The sequence below is a fragment of the Bolinopsis microptera genome, chromosome 6 (assembly GCF_026151205.1).
Source record: "Bolinopsis microptera isolate Bmic1 chromosome 6, MBARI_Bmic_1.0, whole genome shotgun sequence".
NCBI classification, from domain to species: domain Eukaryota; kingdom Metazoa; phylum Ctenophora; class Tentaculata; order Lobata; family Bolinopsidae; genus Bolinopsis; species Bolinopsis microptera.
In genome coordinates, this window is record NC_087077.1 from 15014092 (window position 1) to 15031302 (window position 17211).

Consider the following 17211-nt stretch of genomic DNA (forward strand, 5'->3'; position numbering starts at 1 on the left):
CTGACACTATAAACCTTGCCACCGTGTACTTTGTAGTAACTAGATAATAATACTGGCGGCGACTCATGGCGGTGGCGGTGGCGGCGGCGGCAGCGGTTCCCAGCGTAATATTACCAAACACCCTGTTGCATTATGCTGTTGAACTCTGTAGCCGTGTTACTTGTATGTGTTGGTTCCCTTGGGAGTAAACCCCGGAATTCAGATAAGAAGTGAAGTATTGTTTGTTACCCATACAGTATCCGGAAACAGTTCCACCGATAAAGAGACTCGGTGACGGAGCACACTTTGGATGGTTGTACTTCCCGTCGGGTTTAAAGGAAGTATGACGCAGGGCATCAGACGGAAATACAGGAGAGAGCGGGGCCCTGTGTGGCTTTACCGGCTCATCCTGGTGTCTCGCACTGTTACTGTAACTGACTCAAGAGGAGAGTAACAGCACTACTACTACTAGTAGTAGTGCCAGTATGATAACTTTTATTCAAAGTTATAAATATAAGTTGCACTAAACAGGTTAGGAAGCCTGGTAAGATTGTAGCGGTTTGTTGATGACATCCCACAACACAATTATATCCGGCACATTGTTTGTCGTTCTTTACTTATAGCTGTGCGAGTTTTTTCTAGTTACCGTCCTTGTAAGTGATGAATTAGAAAATTGGCTTCATTCCTTGTTGATTAGTCTAAATGGTTTGTTTAGAAAATCTAATTGAGCTCTAATTGGCTTGTTTCCTATCTGATCTGACTGAGCTCTGATTCTTATTAATTACCGCAACAATTATTCCAAAATATAAGATCTAAATGTTTTACAAACCACAGAGCTGAAAATCAGAGCTGTGTTGCAGAAATTAAGTCCGACCGTGGTTCTGTATAATAGGCTAACTGAAGACTAATTAGTAATTACTCGCGATCTACATGCGTGGTGTACACGATCTTTTGAAAATTAGTCTTTTCTAATTAGTAACCACAACAGGAATTTCCATGACGTTTGACTTGGCAAGTTCGTTCGAATCTGGTTTTATATTTTAATAGAGATAGTTAGTCTGCCGTCAAGATCAAACTTAATACGTTAATTTTTATACCATTTGTTAGATTTTGATCATTAATCTCCTAGATTCTAGTAGTTGACCAGCAGTTACGTACAGAATTTTTTATTTGTTATTCGTCTGGAGACGACAGCCACGAGTTTGGTATCCTGATTTTGAGTCGTGTTTAACTTGCAGTTCATATCAGTTCAGTTATCAAACTTCTCCAAAACAGTGATCACATTTTCAGTTAATCTCACATTTTATTCTTCATCAGGTCATGTACAGCACAAGTCATACTCATCCCTGGTACAACTAGAGGACTCACTACTCACCCTTTTCACTCCTTCTCACCGTCACTACTCACCTCTACTCTACTCGGCTTCACTCATCACACCTGTGCAACTGATTTCACTCACTATGGGTTCACATGAACCCTCTTCATCATCAAGTACCAATGGGGGCAAGAAATCTAGCTTTAGAAGGAAAGTTTTCAGCGGTATCAAGGGCAAAAAAGGTAAGAAAACACGGAAATCAGTAATACAAGCTTATACACTGTTAATTTTTAGAAATAAATTTAGATATCACTTTGAAAACTATGGATTTAGTAAAACCTGACAAAGCGACGCGACGTAATGTTACATTTGGCTATGTAGCGGTAACATGATACCCCTGGCTTTTTGGCCTATGTGCCACTCCTGACCCAAGGTCTGGCAGCCAGTCATTTACTGCAGATATAATATTATGGTCTCTACACAATATGTCATTTACTCCCTATATCCGGTCTGTGTGCACCGTGCATGTCATATACAGTTACTCTGTACATCCGGTCTGTGTACATGTTATTTACTCCTTACATTCGCATCGGTCGGTGTGCATGTTATACTTATCTACTCCTTACATCCGGTCTGTGTGCATATTATTTACTCCTTACATCCGGTATGTGTGCATGTTATTTACTCCTTACATCCGGTCTGTGTGCATGTTATTTACTCCTTACATCCGGTCTGTGTACATGTTATATACTCCTAACATCCGGTCTGTGTGCATATTCTTTACTCCTTACAACCGGTCTGTGTGCATGTTATTTACTCCTTACATCCGGTCTGTGTGCATGCTATTTACTCCTTACATCCGGTATGTGTGCATGTTATTTACTCCTTACAACCGGTCTGTGTGCATGTTATTTACTCCTTACATCCGGTCTGTGTGCATGTAATTATAAATGCTTTTACCGTGACGAATTAAGTAAAACGGGGAATATCCATTAACCTGGTTCCATTCATGATACTTGTTCTCAGGAAATGTTCCTATTGACATGCCAGCTTTATTGGACAGAACATCATTTATGCAATTCATTAAACCAAATTCGGCCATCATATGACAGAGGAATAATTCTCTCTTCCAAGTTCGTGTAATTTCCTTCTGTCATCTGGATCTTGCAACGAGAGTGTTCTTATCACAATTCCGATGATTTTCCAAGCGAATTAAGGCCACGTGATTAATTAAAGATGTTGTCATGACAACGGTTTGGCATTGTTCTTGCAATTAGTACATTTAGTGCAGTCGGGCGCTGTATTAAAACTCCCGTCTGCTGATATCAACCAACCACAAAACACCCGCTTCCCAGCCAGCCAATCAGATGACACAAAGCTGATCGCGTGACCTCTGATTTTCCTCCAACATTTAAAATATAATAGGCATAATGGAAGTCTGATCAGGCCTGTTACTATTTGATTTTTCTCGATAAAGATAGATTTGTGCACGTTTGACCTGCTCTCCCGTCAGAAAACCTCGCCACGTTACAAATTGCTTTAGTACTTTGTGGATACATATCCGGGGGGATCAGGTACTAAGTCCACCCCCCCCCCCTCCCCCCTCCCCGACATATCCTGCATTACTGGATTCCGTTGCTGCATTGGTTTGCATTATTTAATTATATATTATGTGTATTCCTTGGTTATATCTTTATATGAAGCTAGATACGTTGCTCACCATGCGGATAATTTTCAGTGGCTATAAATAGATTCCTCGGGTTTGCATATAATATGATAATGTAGATGTTTTTTCTCGCATTACAGCGTGTCAACAATTGGCAATTAGTCCTTCGGGTTTATCTTAATTATGTCATACGTTTTGTTGTGTTATGCCCTCATGTTATGAATTCTACGTGTTATAGATTATTACATTAAATTTAAGTTTAATATACCTCAATTAAGTTGTTTGTACGCGTTTAAAAGCTTTTCTATATTAATATCTAATTTTAATGGGTTGGCCCAATATCTCGATTAACATCAATTGCTTCTAGTCTGGATTTTCAAAAAAAAGTGGTTTCACGCTCATTTATGATGCTCAATTCCCTGCCAAATTTTTTAATGTTTGCAATTTGACTTTAGTCCAATTATTCAACAGTCAATTTACTTCATTTACAGTAGTCTACATTCCGTATTCACTGCCCGGCCAGCTCTAACACAAGAGTTTCACAATCTTCAGTTATAATACGGTATACTGTGTGGTGACAGTATTTTGACTGCTTCTCTTTGAAGATTTGCTTTAATTGCTATTTCTCCGTCTTGAACTTGAGGCAACGTCATTCCTCCGTGCGTAGGCGGAGATTGCTAAGAGGAGATTGCTAAGTCGTTTTCCTTTTCTCTTCCGTTAAATTCTGCGAATGCACCGTATGCTGGTAAACTCGAAAACTAACGGTAGTAACAGTTTGTTTTGACACGTGACAGTGATCAACCAATCAGCTTGCGGCTCAACCCAGCAACCAATCAAATTATCGAATTGTTTGTTCAATTTTCCGTTTGCCGTCGCCCTTCTACCATTTCCAAATTGACTTACCCTTTTTAGCCAACTGAAAATTCGAAGTTCGTTAATTGCTCCTCCCTCTCGTTCCTGTTCTTACCACGTGTTCCTCACATGACTTCCAACACCACCCCACTCCCCCTATCATATTCACACTGCAGTAAAAAAAATATGTATCTTTATAAAGATCTAACCTGGGTAGTGGGTACCCGCAGCTACTCAAGCCCCGCTTTCATGCAGTTAATAGCTCTTCTCCGGGCTCTCTTTGTCATTCCTCCCTCCTTCGCTCACCTCTTGATGACTTTCCTTGTCTTTTTAGATTGCTCTCGGTTTGACCTTTTTAGTAGGATTATGTTAATTTGTCTTTTGTGCGGAATCTTTGATAAGCGATCTCATTTTTGCTTACATTTTGTTGCCTAACCGTTTATAGTCTACATTTTAGTATATACCCACTACCCAGTCCTTTGCGCAACGTTTTGTCACGGTAGGAGCCTGCTGCCCTTGTATGTTCGGCCGGATTTATATATTACGCAATATTCGTGTAGAAATCTTTAAACGTTTATAAGTTATCACGCGGCTACGTGATGTGTACATCGATACATTAGCGGTGTGATGTTTTCCTGAATTATAGTAAGCATTATATATACCTAGACCTTTCAACAAGAGTCAATACTCCAACTGAACAGGGTTGACAAGCTTTAGTAATAAAACCCATCCTCAGTTAAAACGTATAATTTTCTTACCTTCCAGAATGTTCCATTTTGCTTGTCGTCATGCCTACACATTATATTTAACAAATCAATATTGACAGACCCGTGTTTGTCAGCCAGACTGCCAGTATATTTAGCTATTCTCTCCGGGGGAGGTTCTGATGTTTTGAATAAAAAGTAGGAAAACAGGAGACCCCCCCCTCAAGATAGAGTGTGATACTCCATGGCTTCACTCCGACTCACTCTCTCTCTCTCTCTCTCTCTCTCTCTCTCTCTCTCTCTCTCTCTCTCTCTCTCTGAGTTGTATAGTTCTCTTGCACAGCGTGGCCAGGGTTCCGTGTATACAACTCCAGTTACTCTGCTCAATTTTACATTTAATTCCGCCTTATACAGTGTACATATTATATATTTAATTATGCTTTATTTCGGACAACTGCCTTGCGTATGACTGTCGTCGCTGTTTCAGTTGTGGCCCGGCTGTACGCAACACCATTATTCGGTAGAGAGGCTGTTCTTACCAATTATTCTTCATCTTTAAATACCATCAATATATCAATCAGTCGCTTCATTGTATCAGTCTTTGTTAGAATCTAAAGTCGTGCTTGTGCTAAATTGGGCCGATTTTCTCTTGTCGTCACGTTTGACGTCGATCTTAGTCCTGGCTTGCATATTAAGATGTTTTTTTAGGACCGATCGTTTTAAATTTAATATTTTGTTTTAATACTTCTGAAGGATCATGATCAGCTTCGTATTTAATTTATGATTTCTGTTGAAGAGTTGATATTGATTATTTTCTCGCTGTGAATAGTTCTGCTTTTTTCTATTTTTTACTTGATCAATACACCGAGTTTATTTCATTTTGTATTTCCTTCCGCATCATTTTCATTCAGTATTGCACATTCCAAGACCTCAAGACCTGGTATGTGGTTACACATCTGATCCAGGAGGGTGGAGAGCTGTAAATATTTTCGGAGCCATAACATAATGGAACTTTTAATCTGTTCCTTTATTTAATAACCCGATCTTGGCTGATTGTGAACTTTCTTAAACGGCTATTAGTTAAATTAGAGAGGGAACCGCCCACTGTAACATCAGAAGGGAGGTGATTGCCTCACTGACCTCCACTTGAATCTAAAATATCCATGACAGGCGGGGGTAATAATACCATATAAGGAGTGAAAAGTAAAATCCACTTTTCTTGATTTTCTGTGGTACCATGGCCGGTAGTAAGATTTACGTTGAATGAGTGTGGTGGTGCGCAAATGTTTAATTGCAACCAGTTGATAAGTTATCTTGTCCCTCCGCAAACTTATTTTAGATTACTCTCAGTTGCTTACTAGTTAACCAATGAGCTTCCAGCAGCAAGAATCACATTCACGAATTAGTGTCATGTGTCAAAACAAATATTTCCGACATCCCCGCAAGTAACCAACTTTATTATATTGTCACCTTCCTTCCACATATGTCACATATTTTCAGTTTTGTTGGAATACTTAAAAACAGGCCATCAAATATGATAATATGTGTCCGTTAACGTATTTCACGCCGCTCACATATTATCTACCACTCACATATTATCATCTGCCGGTCTGTCTCTAGCCCGAACGCGGTGCACAATATTGCCCGTTATTGTAGTATTGAGCGAGACATCTCAGACCAACACTTCACATTGAACCAAACCCGCATTTCAATAAACTTAATGTGACAGATCTTCAAATATTTCAGAACAAATTAGCACGAAGTTCCGCCAAGTTCACGAGTAACAAAGTTCATTATATATCAGCACCGTGACACATGTCGGCAACAACACTATATTACCCGCACGTGATCACTTCAGCCCGCCCACGTGTCACGAAATGGATCCCTCCCATTGGTCAAATTTTATCACCTGACTTAAATACAGCCTCTTGATTGGCTGTTTTTTGCACGTGGTGTTAACGATGTGATTTTATTGGGTGATGAAGTGCACAAGTATATACTGTATCGGCCTTGTCTTATCTTGAAACATGAGCCGGGCTCGTTGGTGCTGCATGCTTATATTATAAATGTGATCTTATAGGGTTATTGTATTGAGCCATTGTCCCGGTTTCTAGATGCCTTAATTTCCTCTCGTCTCCAGCGGCGCTCCTTCTTCAACAATCAACAATTGTCCACACTTCCTACTTTAGCCTTGCTATTTCTAGCATCTTGTACTATTACTCTTTTTAACTTATTTGCTGCCAGTGGTTTATTACCTTCTCTTCTCGCCCCTTCGCTGTAGTGCGTCTTGCTTTAACTTATTTTGCCCTGGTTTATTCTAGTCTTTTCTCGTCCCGTCGTTTTTATCTAGGACACGTGTAGTGTTGCACCAATTTATCTTATCTTTTATTTGGTGACCTGGACAGTGCGTCTGGTCTAGTTAATTATCCTTCATTTCTCAAGTCAGATTTTTTTCTACGTACATAAATCTAACTCCGCATTGTTGGGCGTGTCCACTGTCCGTTAAGAACTTATATTGAATTTGACAATTAGATATGTTAATTCGTATCCACTATGCGTAATTCTGCAATTCTTGAATGTTTGTATATTAAGTTTGGTAACTGTTGTAAATTTATAGTTTCGACATTTCGATGAAAACATTCGATTATTTGCGTGACATTTAATTGATTAATTAAGTACATTTTTTGTTACTTGCCTTCTTGATTATTTAATGATAAGATAGCTACTTAATTGAATATCTTATCTACAATTTGACACGAATTACTTTTGATTAACAAACTGTGGTTTATTTCATGATTGATGTTAAGTCGTTTCTCTATTAAAGCTTGTACCTTATAACCACATCCCTCCCCTTAAAAGATATGTAAAGAATTTGGATTTGTATATCATAAGATGCGAGCATGTTGAAGAAAAAGAAGAAGATAAAGAAGATCAAGAAGATCGCATTTGTCCGAAATGGTAGGCATATAATAGTGGGCTCACCAACATAGCACAATTCGCTGTTTCCTCCTATCAAAATATAACCGCACTTTTCTGCATACCTAAATCTCTAAATGTTTGATATACTGCTAAGGATACAGTGGTTAACTCTCGGCCGACATTTGTAATTTCAATCTATGGTGATAATTTATGGACAGAATATCTCTTACATTATTATATGTTTTCTTAGCTTCTAGGCGTTGAGAGAATATTAGGGACATTAATTGTACACGAAGAACAGTGCAGCAGTGTTTTGTTTCACTTTTATTCCTCAGAATTTCACTCTTCCAATCGTTTATGTTTAACGCACAATTAGGCATTGTCTGTTAAAAGTTTGCTGAATGTGATTGCACGTCTTAATGGGTTATGGGCATTGGGTACAGTAGGCCTTTGTTCTCTTTATGGTATTTTGATATTAAAATGGCTCGGTTGTTTTATTTTGGGACTAAAAGTTATCTTAACATCTGGTGTTCTTTGAAACCCAAATATGGTGATCTTACGCATGAACAGTTTAAACATTTTTATTGAGTCGATTCGTCAGAATGATACCTCAACATGATCCATGTTACATTCCATGATATCATACTAGCAGTAACCTTCTCCGGAAGAGTTTAGGAAATACTTTCTTGGTTGCAGTATTCAAAAGTAGCCTTATCTAAATCCGATGTGTTAACCCAAGTTTAGTTGGGAAACCAAAACTTCATCGTCGTATCAATTAATAATAAATATAAATAATCATATTCTCGTAAAAATATCGAATTCACTGGGCTCAATTTAATGGGTACATTTTTTCAGGGGACGAAATGCCGGAGGTCAAGAAACAGAAGAAGCGGAAAGCCTTCAAAATGAAGAAGAAGGTTGGTTCTGGTATCTACTTAATTTTGTGAAATTCTGATTCGTTAATTAGAGAGCTATATCCATTTAAGGTCTCGAGTCTCGACGTAAATTTAATTAGGGTAAAGCTTGACAGCCGAGTAGGACTGTAGGACAAGGTCTTAGAGATTGTCAAGTAAATATGCAAAGTTCTTGAGCTAATATCAAATAGCTGGCAATTCGGTAATCAGTTATGATATACAAAAAGTAGCTCGGTCACGATATTTATATCTGTTTTGTAACCTCATGTAACCTCGTGTAACCTCAAGCACTCTCTGGAGATGCTCAGTTCAAACATTATGAGCGAGATTTCAGTTTCTCTTGATCTATTTTGATCTTTTTTAAAATCTATCTTCTTGCTCAGGCAACATAACTGAAACCAAAACCGATTGAGTATCAAATCCATATTTGAATATTTAGCCAATTAGTCCAATTAACCAATTAACAGCACATTATCCCAGGTGTTCAGATCATCGGACCCACTGTTATCTGTGTTCATGTGGGGAGTACATCAGAGTGTTGAGCAGTTAACTCACTGCACTATACCTCCTCTCCTTCTCGACACTGACTTCAAGGCTTTTTCCAAGGTCAGAGGGCGAAATTTACTAATTAATTACATCATCACTTATCTGTATTGTTAGTAGAACCTATTATCGAGGTGATACTTCCGAATTTGCCAGAGATTGATATTTTAGCATGTAACTGTAAGAGTAAATTCATGTTGCTCCATATTTTAATTTGTCTTGTTGAAGTGTTAGATTAGATTTTATAATTATGTATAAGTATTAATATCAGTTTTACAGTATTATAGTAATAATAATAATATGTAAACTATGTCAAATATCTAAAAGTTTTCCCCCCTCACAGATATCGATAGAGAATTACAATTTCAACAGTGACAACATGACTGGAAAGTTCAAGTTTAAAGAATACTGCCCCATCGTCTTCAAGAACCTCAGAGATAGGTTTGGAGTAAAAGAAGCGCTCTTTAATCAGGCTTTATCTTCTTGTGAGCCATATTATGAGGTGAGTTTACCTTTAAAGAATGTAGAGTTTTATTTTATTTCCCATTTTTGGTCAAAAACTATATATATATATATCTCCCCCGGCCCCGTTTAAATCTACCAGTTTATTAAGAGAGCTGCTAGACTTATATTAGACATTTTTTATCAATACTGTGATTAATTTCGTTTCTTCATTGGACTTGCAGAAAACGTAATTTTAGTTGTTATTCATTCTGTAAGGTTCATTTTTCAGAGTAAAGTGCAACCCTCCCGAAACAGCCTATTATTTGATGCATCCTCGGTACCATGAAAATTAAACGCAAGCCTAAATTTTTTTTCTGCCGAAATTGTTTGCCAAAGCTTTTTACAAATAAATAAGGCGAGGCAGAATTTAACAAACTCTATTAATTTTAGCGTGATTTTCTCAACAAATTATTAGCCTGAAATAACTTTCGATGATGATTCATTGAAGACAGAAAAAGCAGAAACAACAGTCGTATTGTTGTGCTTACTTTCTCATCATATGCTTACATTAAATAATAATTATCTCAATGATTGAGAATTAACTTAATTAGCTTAATATTAATTTTTATTCGCTAACAACAAATCTCACAGGCACAAGGGGATGCATTAAAAGAAAAAGAGCGGGGACACAAATATTTCTACAGCAAAGACAACAAATTTGTCGTTAAGATCTTCCACAGCGAAGAGGTATGTAGAAAACATTAATGTAAATGTATAAACATAGTATTAACAATCCGTCTCGCCGACCTTATCATCTGCACACATTTAACTCAGACATCTAGCAGTGATGTCGTGTCCAGCCTCTCTTTTTTAACCCTCAGATATCTTTATAGCCTCTTACTTACCAATAAACTCGCTAAGTTAATTAATAGTACTATTAATTTATCCAGTTTCCTACATTCACAAGCCATTTTTTCCCGCCTTTTTTCCGAGCAGCCATTTTCTTTACTGTAATAATCCACGTCAGCCATTAATTTTAGCCTCAAGCTCAAGGAATTCTGATAATTTATCCCCCGTAAGGCTGAGATCATCCACTAGTTTGTATCCGCTTTGCCTTTAAAGACATTTCGAGTTTGTGTAAACTCAATACATCATCATTGATCACACACACTGTACAGTATCTAATTATCGGTTATAATTTCCTCACGCGCGGCGTGATGACTTGATGTCCCGGTAATCCTTGTAAAATATATTACCTGAATGTTATTTAGTGTCGTCAGGTAAAACTGGCTCCTGAGATTATGCTGAATATTATAATAATAAATAAATAAATTCTAACATTTATTACACGCTTCGACATTAAAATATACCCAACAAAGATGTACATTAAAGTCATTCAAGCGAGACTTAGTGTTGAAATAGCAAGATTATGGACTTTTTAAACAGTTCAGATTTTATGAACAAATATTTGTATGAAGTTACCAAAATTATGCACTTTCATATCAGTTCAGACATTATGGACAAATATTAGAAATATTATCAAAAGCTAGTTGGAAATAAAACGTCTTTAGGGCATTTTTAAAACATTCTACAGATGATAATGATCTCACTGAGTAGGGTAGTTCATTCCAAATTTTTGGTCCACAAAACATAAATGCAGCATCTGTTCGTCTGAAATGAGGAGCAGGAGGAACTTTCAAAAATATTTCAAATAAAAGTCATCATCTAGTCTGGAACTTTGTCTTCGTACTTCCCTTAGATTGACGTGTCCTTGTAAGTACTGAGGGGCTATGTTATTAAGACACTTGAAGACCAGAAGTGATATTTTGAACTTAATTCTGAACCAAACAGGCAGAAATTGGAGCTTTTTGAGGTAAGGCATGATAGGTTCACGTATCTTTTTTCCGTAAAGACCAAAGATAAATCTAGCAGCATTGTTCTGTATCTTTTGTAGCTTATGAAGATTCTTTTCTGTTAGTCCATAATAGACTGAGTTGCAGTAGTCTATGAAACAGAGGATATTGGAGTGAACTAGCTGAACTTTTAGGTCATGGGAAAGCTTCGAACCGATTCTTGCTAAGTCCCTTTGATTCAAATAACATACTTTGGAGACAGCATTTATTTGAGAGTCCAGATTCATTTGGTGATCGAAAAGGAATCCCAGGTTCTTGGCCTTGCTAACAGGGCAGATTGAGAGGTCTCCTAAATCCATTGTCTGGATTGGGCTGACATATGGTCCTATATCAATGAACTCTGTTTTTTCATCATTCAGTTTTAGGAAGTTAACTGTCCTCCATTGCTTTATCTCCAGAAAGCAATTTTTCACAGCTGTTAAATCAGGATTAGAACTGTGAACATCAAAAGTAAAGTACACCTGTGTGTCATCTGCATACAAATGTATCGAGAAACCATATTTTGTGACAATTTCTTCAAGATCTCTGGTATACAATATGAACAGTAGTGGTCCTAAAATGGATCCTTGAGGTACACCAATATCCAGATAGCCTTCAGAAGATGTGGCTTTTTTTACTTTATGCTGTCTCTAAATGTGTATGTTTTGTGTGTATATCTTAGCGTTGTGAATCTCATAATCCAAATTAAAACAACATTATAACTATAACAGTAAGCCTGATCGAAATTACCTTAGTACCAGCCATTATTTAATATTTATCAACGAACTGACCTCAATTGTACACTACTGAGGTTTTCTTTAAGTTTTGTTTTTTAGAAATGGGTCCCATTTCTAAACAAACAATGTATGATGAGGTATGAGAGGTATGTACAGTGAGACACAAGCCCACTACTTTTACACACTGTGTGTACGAAAGTGAGTGTTGAGTCGTCAGTCAGCTGACGACTCTGTGTATTATGTAGTATACTTCATTCTTGTAATTGGGACTAACCGGTCAAGTTATTTCCCTCTTATCAATTTATTAACCTCTTATCTGTTAGCTTCACTGAATGGAAGGTGATGTAATGAATTGAGGACAGTGTAATAATATTATTATTATTTTACTTGGTAGGAGGGGTAGACATCACATTAATCTATTTTAGATGCTCAAATAATGACTTGCCGCTCAGATCTTATTATTTCTTATATATTTGGGGATTGGCATGATATGATCAGCTTATATTATAAGTTTTATCTTCCATTGCAACGTCAACAGAGCTTCGGTAACTGAGCTTCATTCATATCTGAACAAATATCACGTACATAGTTATGGAATTTAAATCGAGTGTGGAATGTTCTTCTAATCACCTGCACGGTACCTGGTAACCCTGCACGGTACCTGGTAACATTGCTTCTGTATTGAGCTGTAAGTAAACACTAAACACACCAGTATTAGTAAATGATACATTTTGTACTACACAAGTGATAAAGTACAGAATATATAATGATAGGTGTGCACGAATGTTTAACACATGAAGAAATGTACAAGTATTTATAGATTGATCTGTGAGGGACATGTTGCATGTGGGAGTGGGCTACGAGAGGTTAAGTGAGGTTTAGTGTAGTGAGAGGTTAAGTGAGGTTTAGTGAGGTTTAGTGAGGTTAAGTGAGGTTTAGTGTAGTGAGAGGTTAAGTGTAGTTAAGTGTAGTGAGGTTGAGAGCTCTGCTACGACCTCTGCAGACGACCTTCAAATGTTATGTAATACTAATACTTAGCACTCCTGGGAAAGTTAACTGTACATGATACGTCAATTTCTGTTATGAAATCAAAATTCAGGTTGTTTGATCCCAACAGTACAATCCAGTTAAGTTCAAATACCTCATTGTTATTTGTTCAGCAACCTGATTGGTCGCACAAACCTCGATCTTTTACAAGCTGATAGGTCGCACTCGACTGACCCCGCCCCTGCAAATACCTTCCATATTGATTAGCAAGACAGGCTCTCTCTCTCTCTCTCTCTCTCTCTCTCTCTCTCTCTCTCTCTCTCTCTCTCTCTCTCTCTCTCTCTCTCTCTCTCTCTCTCTCTCTCTCTCTCTCTCTCTCTCTCTCTCTCTCTCTCTCTCTCTCTCTCTCTCTCTCTCTCTCTCTCTCTCTCTCTCTCTCTCTCTCTCTCTCTCTCTCTCTCTCTCTCTCTCTCTCTCTCTCTCTCTCTCTCTCTCTCTCTCTCTCTCTCTCTCTCTCTCTCTCTCTCTCTCTCTCTCTCTCTCTCTCTCTCTCTCTCTCTCTCTCTCTCTCTCTCTCTCTCTCTCTCTCTCTCTCTCTCTCTCTCTCTCTCTCTCTCTCTCTCTCTCTCTCTCTCTCTCTCTCTCTCTCTCTCTCTCTCTCTCTCTCTCTCTCTCTCTCTCTCCCTTTCTCTCTGCACACAGTTTACGGTCTACGGGAGAGAGAAAGGTTTTAATTAATCGAATAAATCCTGACAAAGACACAGAACACGCCCTCGGAGAGCCACTATTATTGCAAGTAACAAAGGTACTGTAATCATTGTGTCTCTTTTCCGTAACCGTTCAGATGCCATGATAAGCAGTTTAGCGTGCTAATTGTCATTAATGGTCATGCAATTTAAACGTGACAATATGATAACAGTAGTGTTAAATTAAGTGGTGTAAAGTGGTAAAGTGGTAAAGTGGTGGTGCTAACATTATCAGTTAAATTAAATGAGAGCAAGCTAAATAATGGTATCGTTATCATTGAGTTGTATAAAGTTCTTAGTCCATCAATAAAGGAGTAAAATATTTCTGTGGGATCATATCTTCATTCGGAATCATATTTAGTTTTATCAAAAATAATTGATATCACTGTTGGACGCTTAATAAGTGATCATGGTTGGTCCGTTGGAGTTTAAACCAAGAGGCAGGATTAATATTCCAGTACCAAGGGTCATTATGGTATGGAATAATAACTGTACTTGGTGGATATTCTGATTTATTTACAGCCCAAACCACCATTAAACTAATGTGCCCCCAGGTTGAGTTCATGCACTCCATACTGAACGTGTACTACAACTACGCCGTGGAGAAAGCAGGACAAACGTTACTCCCTCAGTATCTTGCTATGTACAAAATAACGGTCAGTAAAATGTTATTATATAATATTGCTGCTAGCAGGACGAGTTTTTGTAAATTGTAAATATTAAGGTATATTATATTATATATTATATATAATGCACTTAGCTCTAGCTTTAGCTCTGGTCGCCCATACGCATACGGCGTGTTCAATTTTTATAATATTAAATTCAAGATTATTGACGTCAATTGTTAAGATATTGACAGATTCTTGAAAAGTTTTCTATTGAGACTTGAGAGCTACTATATTTAGTGCTGCTAGCTTCAGAAACTTCTTGACACTTTGTTTGATAACAATGCGGTTGAGCGTAGCTTATAGCTTTGATTGTTTGAAAAAAAATTGCTGCTTCTTGTCTTTTCTGTCTGTAGCACGGTATTTATAGCAAACTCGACATGGAGGCCGGGGGAGGGGGTTCAAGGTTCAGGTTCAAAACTTAAATCATGTGAAGTTGGCATTTAGTTTTAAACGCTATAAAACTACGAGTACACAATATGTCCATTCAAACTTATAACTTTACCGAAGATAGAAAGTCTGCCACTGTTCTATTATTAGATCTAGGGTCAGCGGCTTCGAATTTATTATTTTTAAAACCGCAATTTTACATCGGAAAACGTTAAAAGTTCTTATCTGCTCTCAGATAAATCTGTAAATTGTAATGACGAGACATGTCGTAATTTAGCGGTATATAATATTTTACTGCATTGGTCATCTGACAAGTTTCTGGAGATTATACTCAGCAATCTACATGTAGCGTTAAACATAAAGTTACTTAAAACATTGTTTACTACACAGTGGTAAATGTACACAGTGGTAAATGTACCGTGTAGTGTACACTCTACAATCTAGTGATGAAGGATTACATATAATAGATTGGTATATAATAAACTAGGTGGTATCTTATTTAAATCAGCCTTCTTTTTATCGTTATTTACGCAAGCCTATAATTTCAGTATAATAATTACAAGGTTTAACCAACCTTATTATATGATTAAGAAGCTATAGTCTATACCCACTGTTAACAAATAGCTTTATTGTCATGTAAAAACAGCTAAAGTATCATGGGTTGTATTTCTTCGGGGGGGGGGGGGGGGGGGGGGGATCAGGTACCAAGTGCCGGACATCACGTCGACTAAGTGTAGTTTTGGATATTTTTCACTAGACCCACCCACCCCCTTTGCGGTACTAACTGTTTTTTTGGATAATACGTAAGATACCCACCCCTTTTGCCGCCTTTTGCGGTACTAACTGTCGAAAAATCGTGGTACTAACTGTTTTTTGGTATATAGAATAAAATACCCACCCATAAATTGCTTTAAACAGCTCATTAAACATTGGAAATGGGAAAATTATACCCACTATTTAGTAGGGGTTTTGTTTTCAATGTAGTCGAATTAGATAAAAAGTTACACAAAAAATTTTAAAATTACAAAAAACCCAAAAAAAAACTCAAAAAAACCTCAAAGCCCATTCCCAAAATTGAAATTTGAGGTAAAATGGTTTTTTTTTGGGGTCGGACACCCAAAAAATGAACCCCTTAGTACCATGTACTAACTGTTTTTCTGGAAAATGGGCAGTAGACCCACCAGTTAGTATGTAACTGTGTTTTTGGGAGAAAAAATGACCCACCCACCAACGTCATGTCCGGTACTAAGTGTATGATCCCCCGGCCCCCCCCCCCCCCCCCCCCCCCCCCCCCCCCCCCCCCCCCCCCCCCCCCCCCCCCCGATTTCTTGCTTTTAAAGGTGTGATCTTGTTACATAGTCCTGGTGATTGGTACATGATTACTTAATGAAGCTGAAGTGTGCTCAAGATGCCCATATAAGGGCACAATATATATTGATATCATGTAACGTAATGTTACTGATAATGATGATATTTCAGGTATCAAGCATCGAATATCACATGATTGTGATGAAGAACGTGTTTGCGGTGAACCTCAGGATACATAAGAAATACGATCTGAAGGGGAGCAAGGTTGACAGGGCCGCTACTGATAAGGACCCTACACTCAAGGATTGTGACTTCCTTAATGAAGATGTAAGTGTGTCATACCACGGTGACTTTATACCAATATATCACTATTTACTAATCATGCTGAGTAGATAATTGTATAGTAAAATACACACAGCATATTAGAGTTCAGATACATATTTCTTTTATCAATTGTTTTTTACTTTTCTACCGCCTCTAAATTCCTACTCAATAACCGTATCTTACAGATGAAGATAAGAGTAGGAGAAGAGAAGAGGAAACACATCCTAGCTATGCTGGAATCAGACGTGCAGTTCCTTTCTCAGCTCAAAATAATGGACTACAGTCTCCTGTTAGGAACACACAATGTCGCCCAGGTACTTCTATAAACCACCTCGTTGTAACATTGTGTATTTAGTGTATAATTAATAATTATGCCGGCAGTTATGTTAAACATTTTACATATTTTAAGTGTGTACATAATACATTCCTGGCTTACAAGAACAAGGCTATATAATAAGAATTGTGATTACCCTTGTCCTGTAGCAAGGTAGCAGCCCAATTTACTTAACATTTTATAATTTGTACTGCTAACTTACCTGGGGAGTTATATCATAATGACGTATAATAAGCGCGGGTGTATGGGCCTTTAAATCGTGTGAGATAATTGAGCGACTAACCACCACCAAATATGCGGTGTATTTAAAATATGCTGTATGATTGATCATTATAACTCTGCATGGTAATACTATACTCTAAAATTCCAAACAAGACCTCCCGTCCTAATTAGCGGGTGTTACGATACCAAAATACATGTTTGGGTAATATAACATGTATATAGTAACTAGGGACTTGTTGGGACACGTCATGATGGTGATTATACGACCAG

General features: G+C 37.7%; 1 protein-coding gene across 10 annotated transcripts in view; it reads left to right on the forward strand.

Moving 5' to 3' along the window:
• The window catches only part of LOC134816349 (phosphatidylinositol 5-phosphate 4-kinase type-2 alpha-like), a 110487-nt gene that overhangs the window by 90987 nt on the left and 2289 nt on the right, over nucleotides 1-17211 (forward strand). For 2 of the 10 annotated variants that reach the window (XM_063825154.1, XM_063825155.1), the window contains exons 2-9: nucleotides 7376-7474; nucleotides 8291-8352; nucleotides 8830-8955; nucleotides 9236-9394; nucleotides 9988-10083; nucleotides 14253-14354; nucleotides 16233-16388; nucleotides 16571-16699. In XM_063825154.1, coding sequence (XP_063681224.1) covers nucleotides 7417-7474; nucleotides 8291-8352; nucleotides 8830-8955; nucleotides 9236-9394; nucleotides 9988-10083; nucleotides 14253-14354; nucleotides 16233-16388; nucleotides 16571-16699 — 888 coding nt within the window. In that variant the 5' untranslated portion in view covers nucleotides 7376-7416. Of the gene's footprint in view, nucleotides 1-1296; nucleotides 1537-7373; nucleotides 7475-8290; nucleotides 8353-8829; nucleotides 8956-9235; nucleotides 9395-9625; nucleotides 9674-9987; nucleotides 10084-14252; nucleotides 14355-16232; nucleotides 16389-16570; nucleotides 16700-17211 lie in introns of those variants that run through there. The other 8 variants (XM_063825157.1, XM_063825159.1, XM_063825151.1 and 5 more) reach the window with 7 other exon arrangements.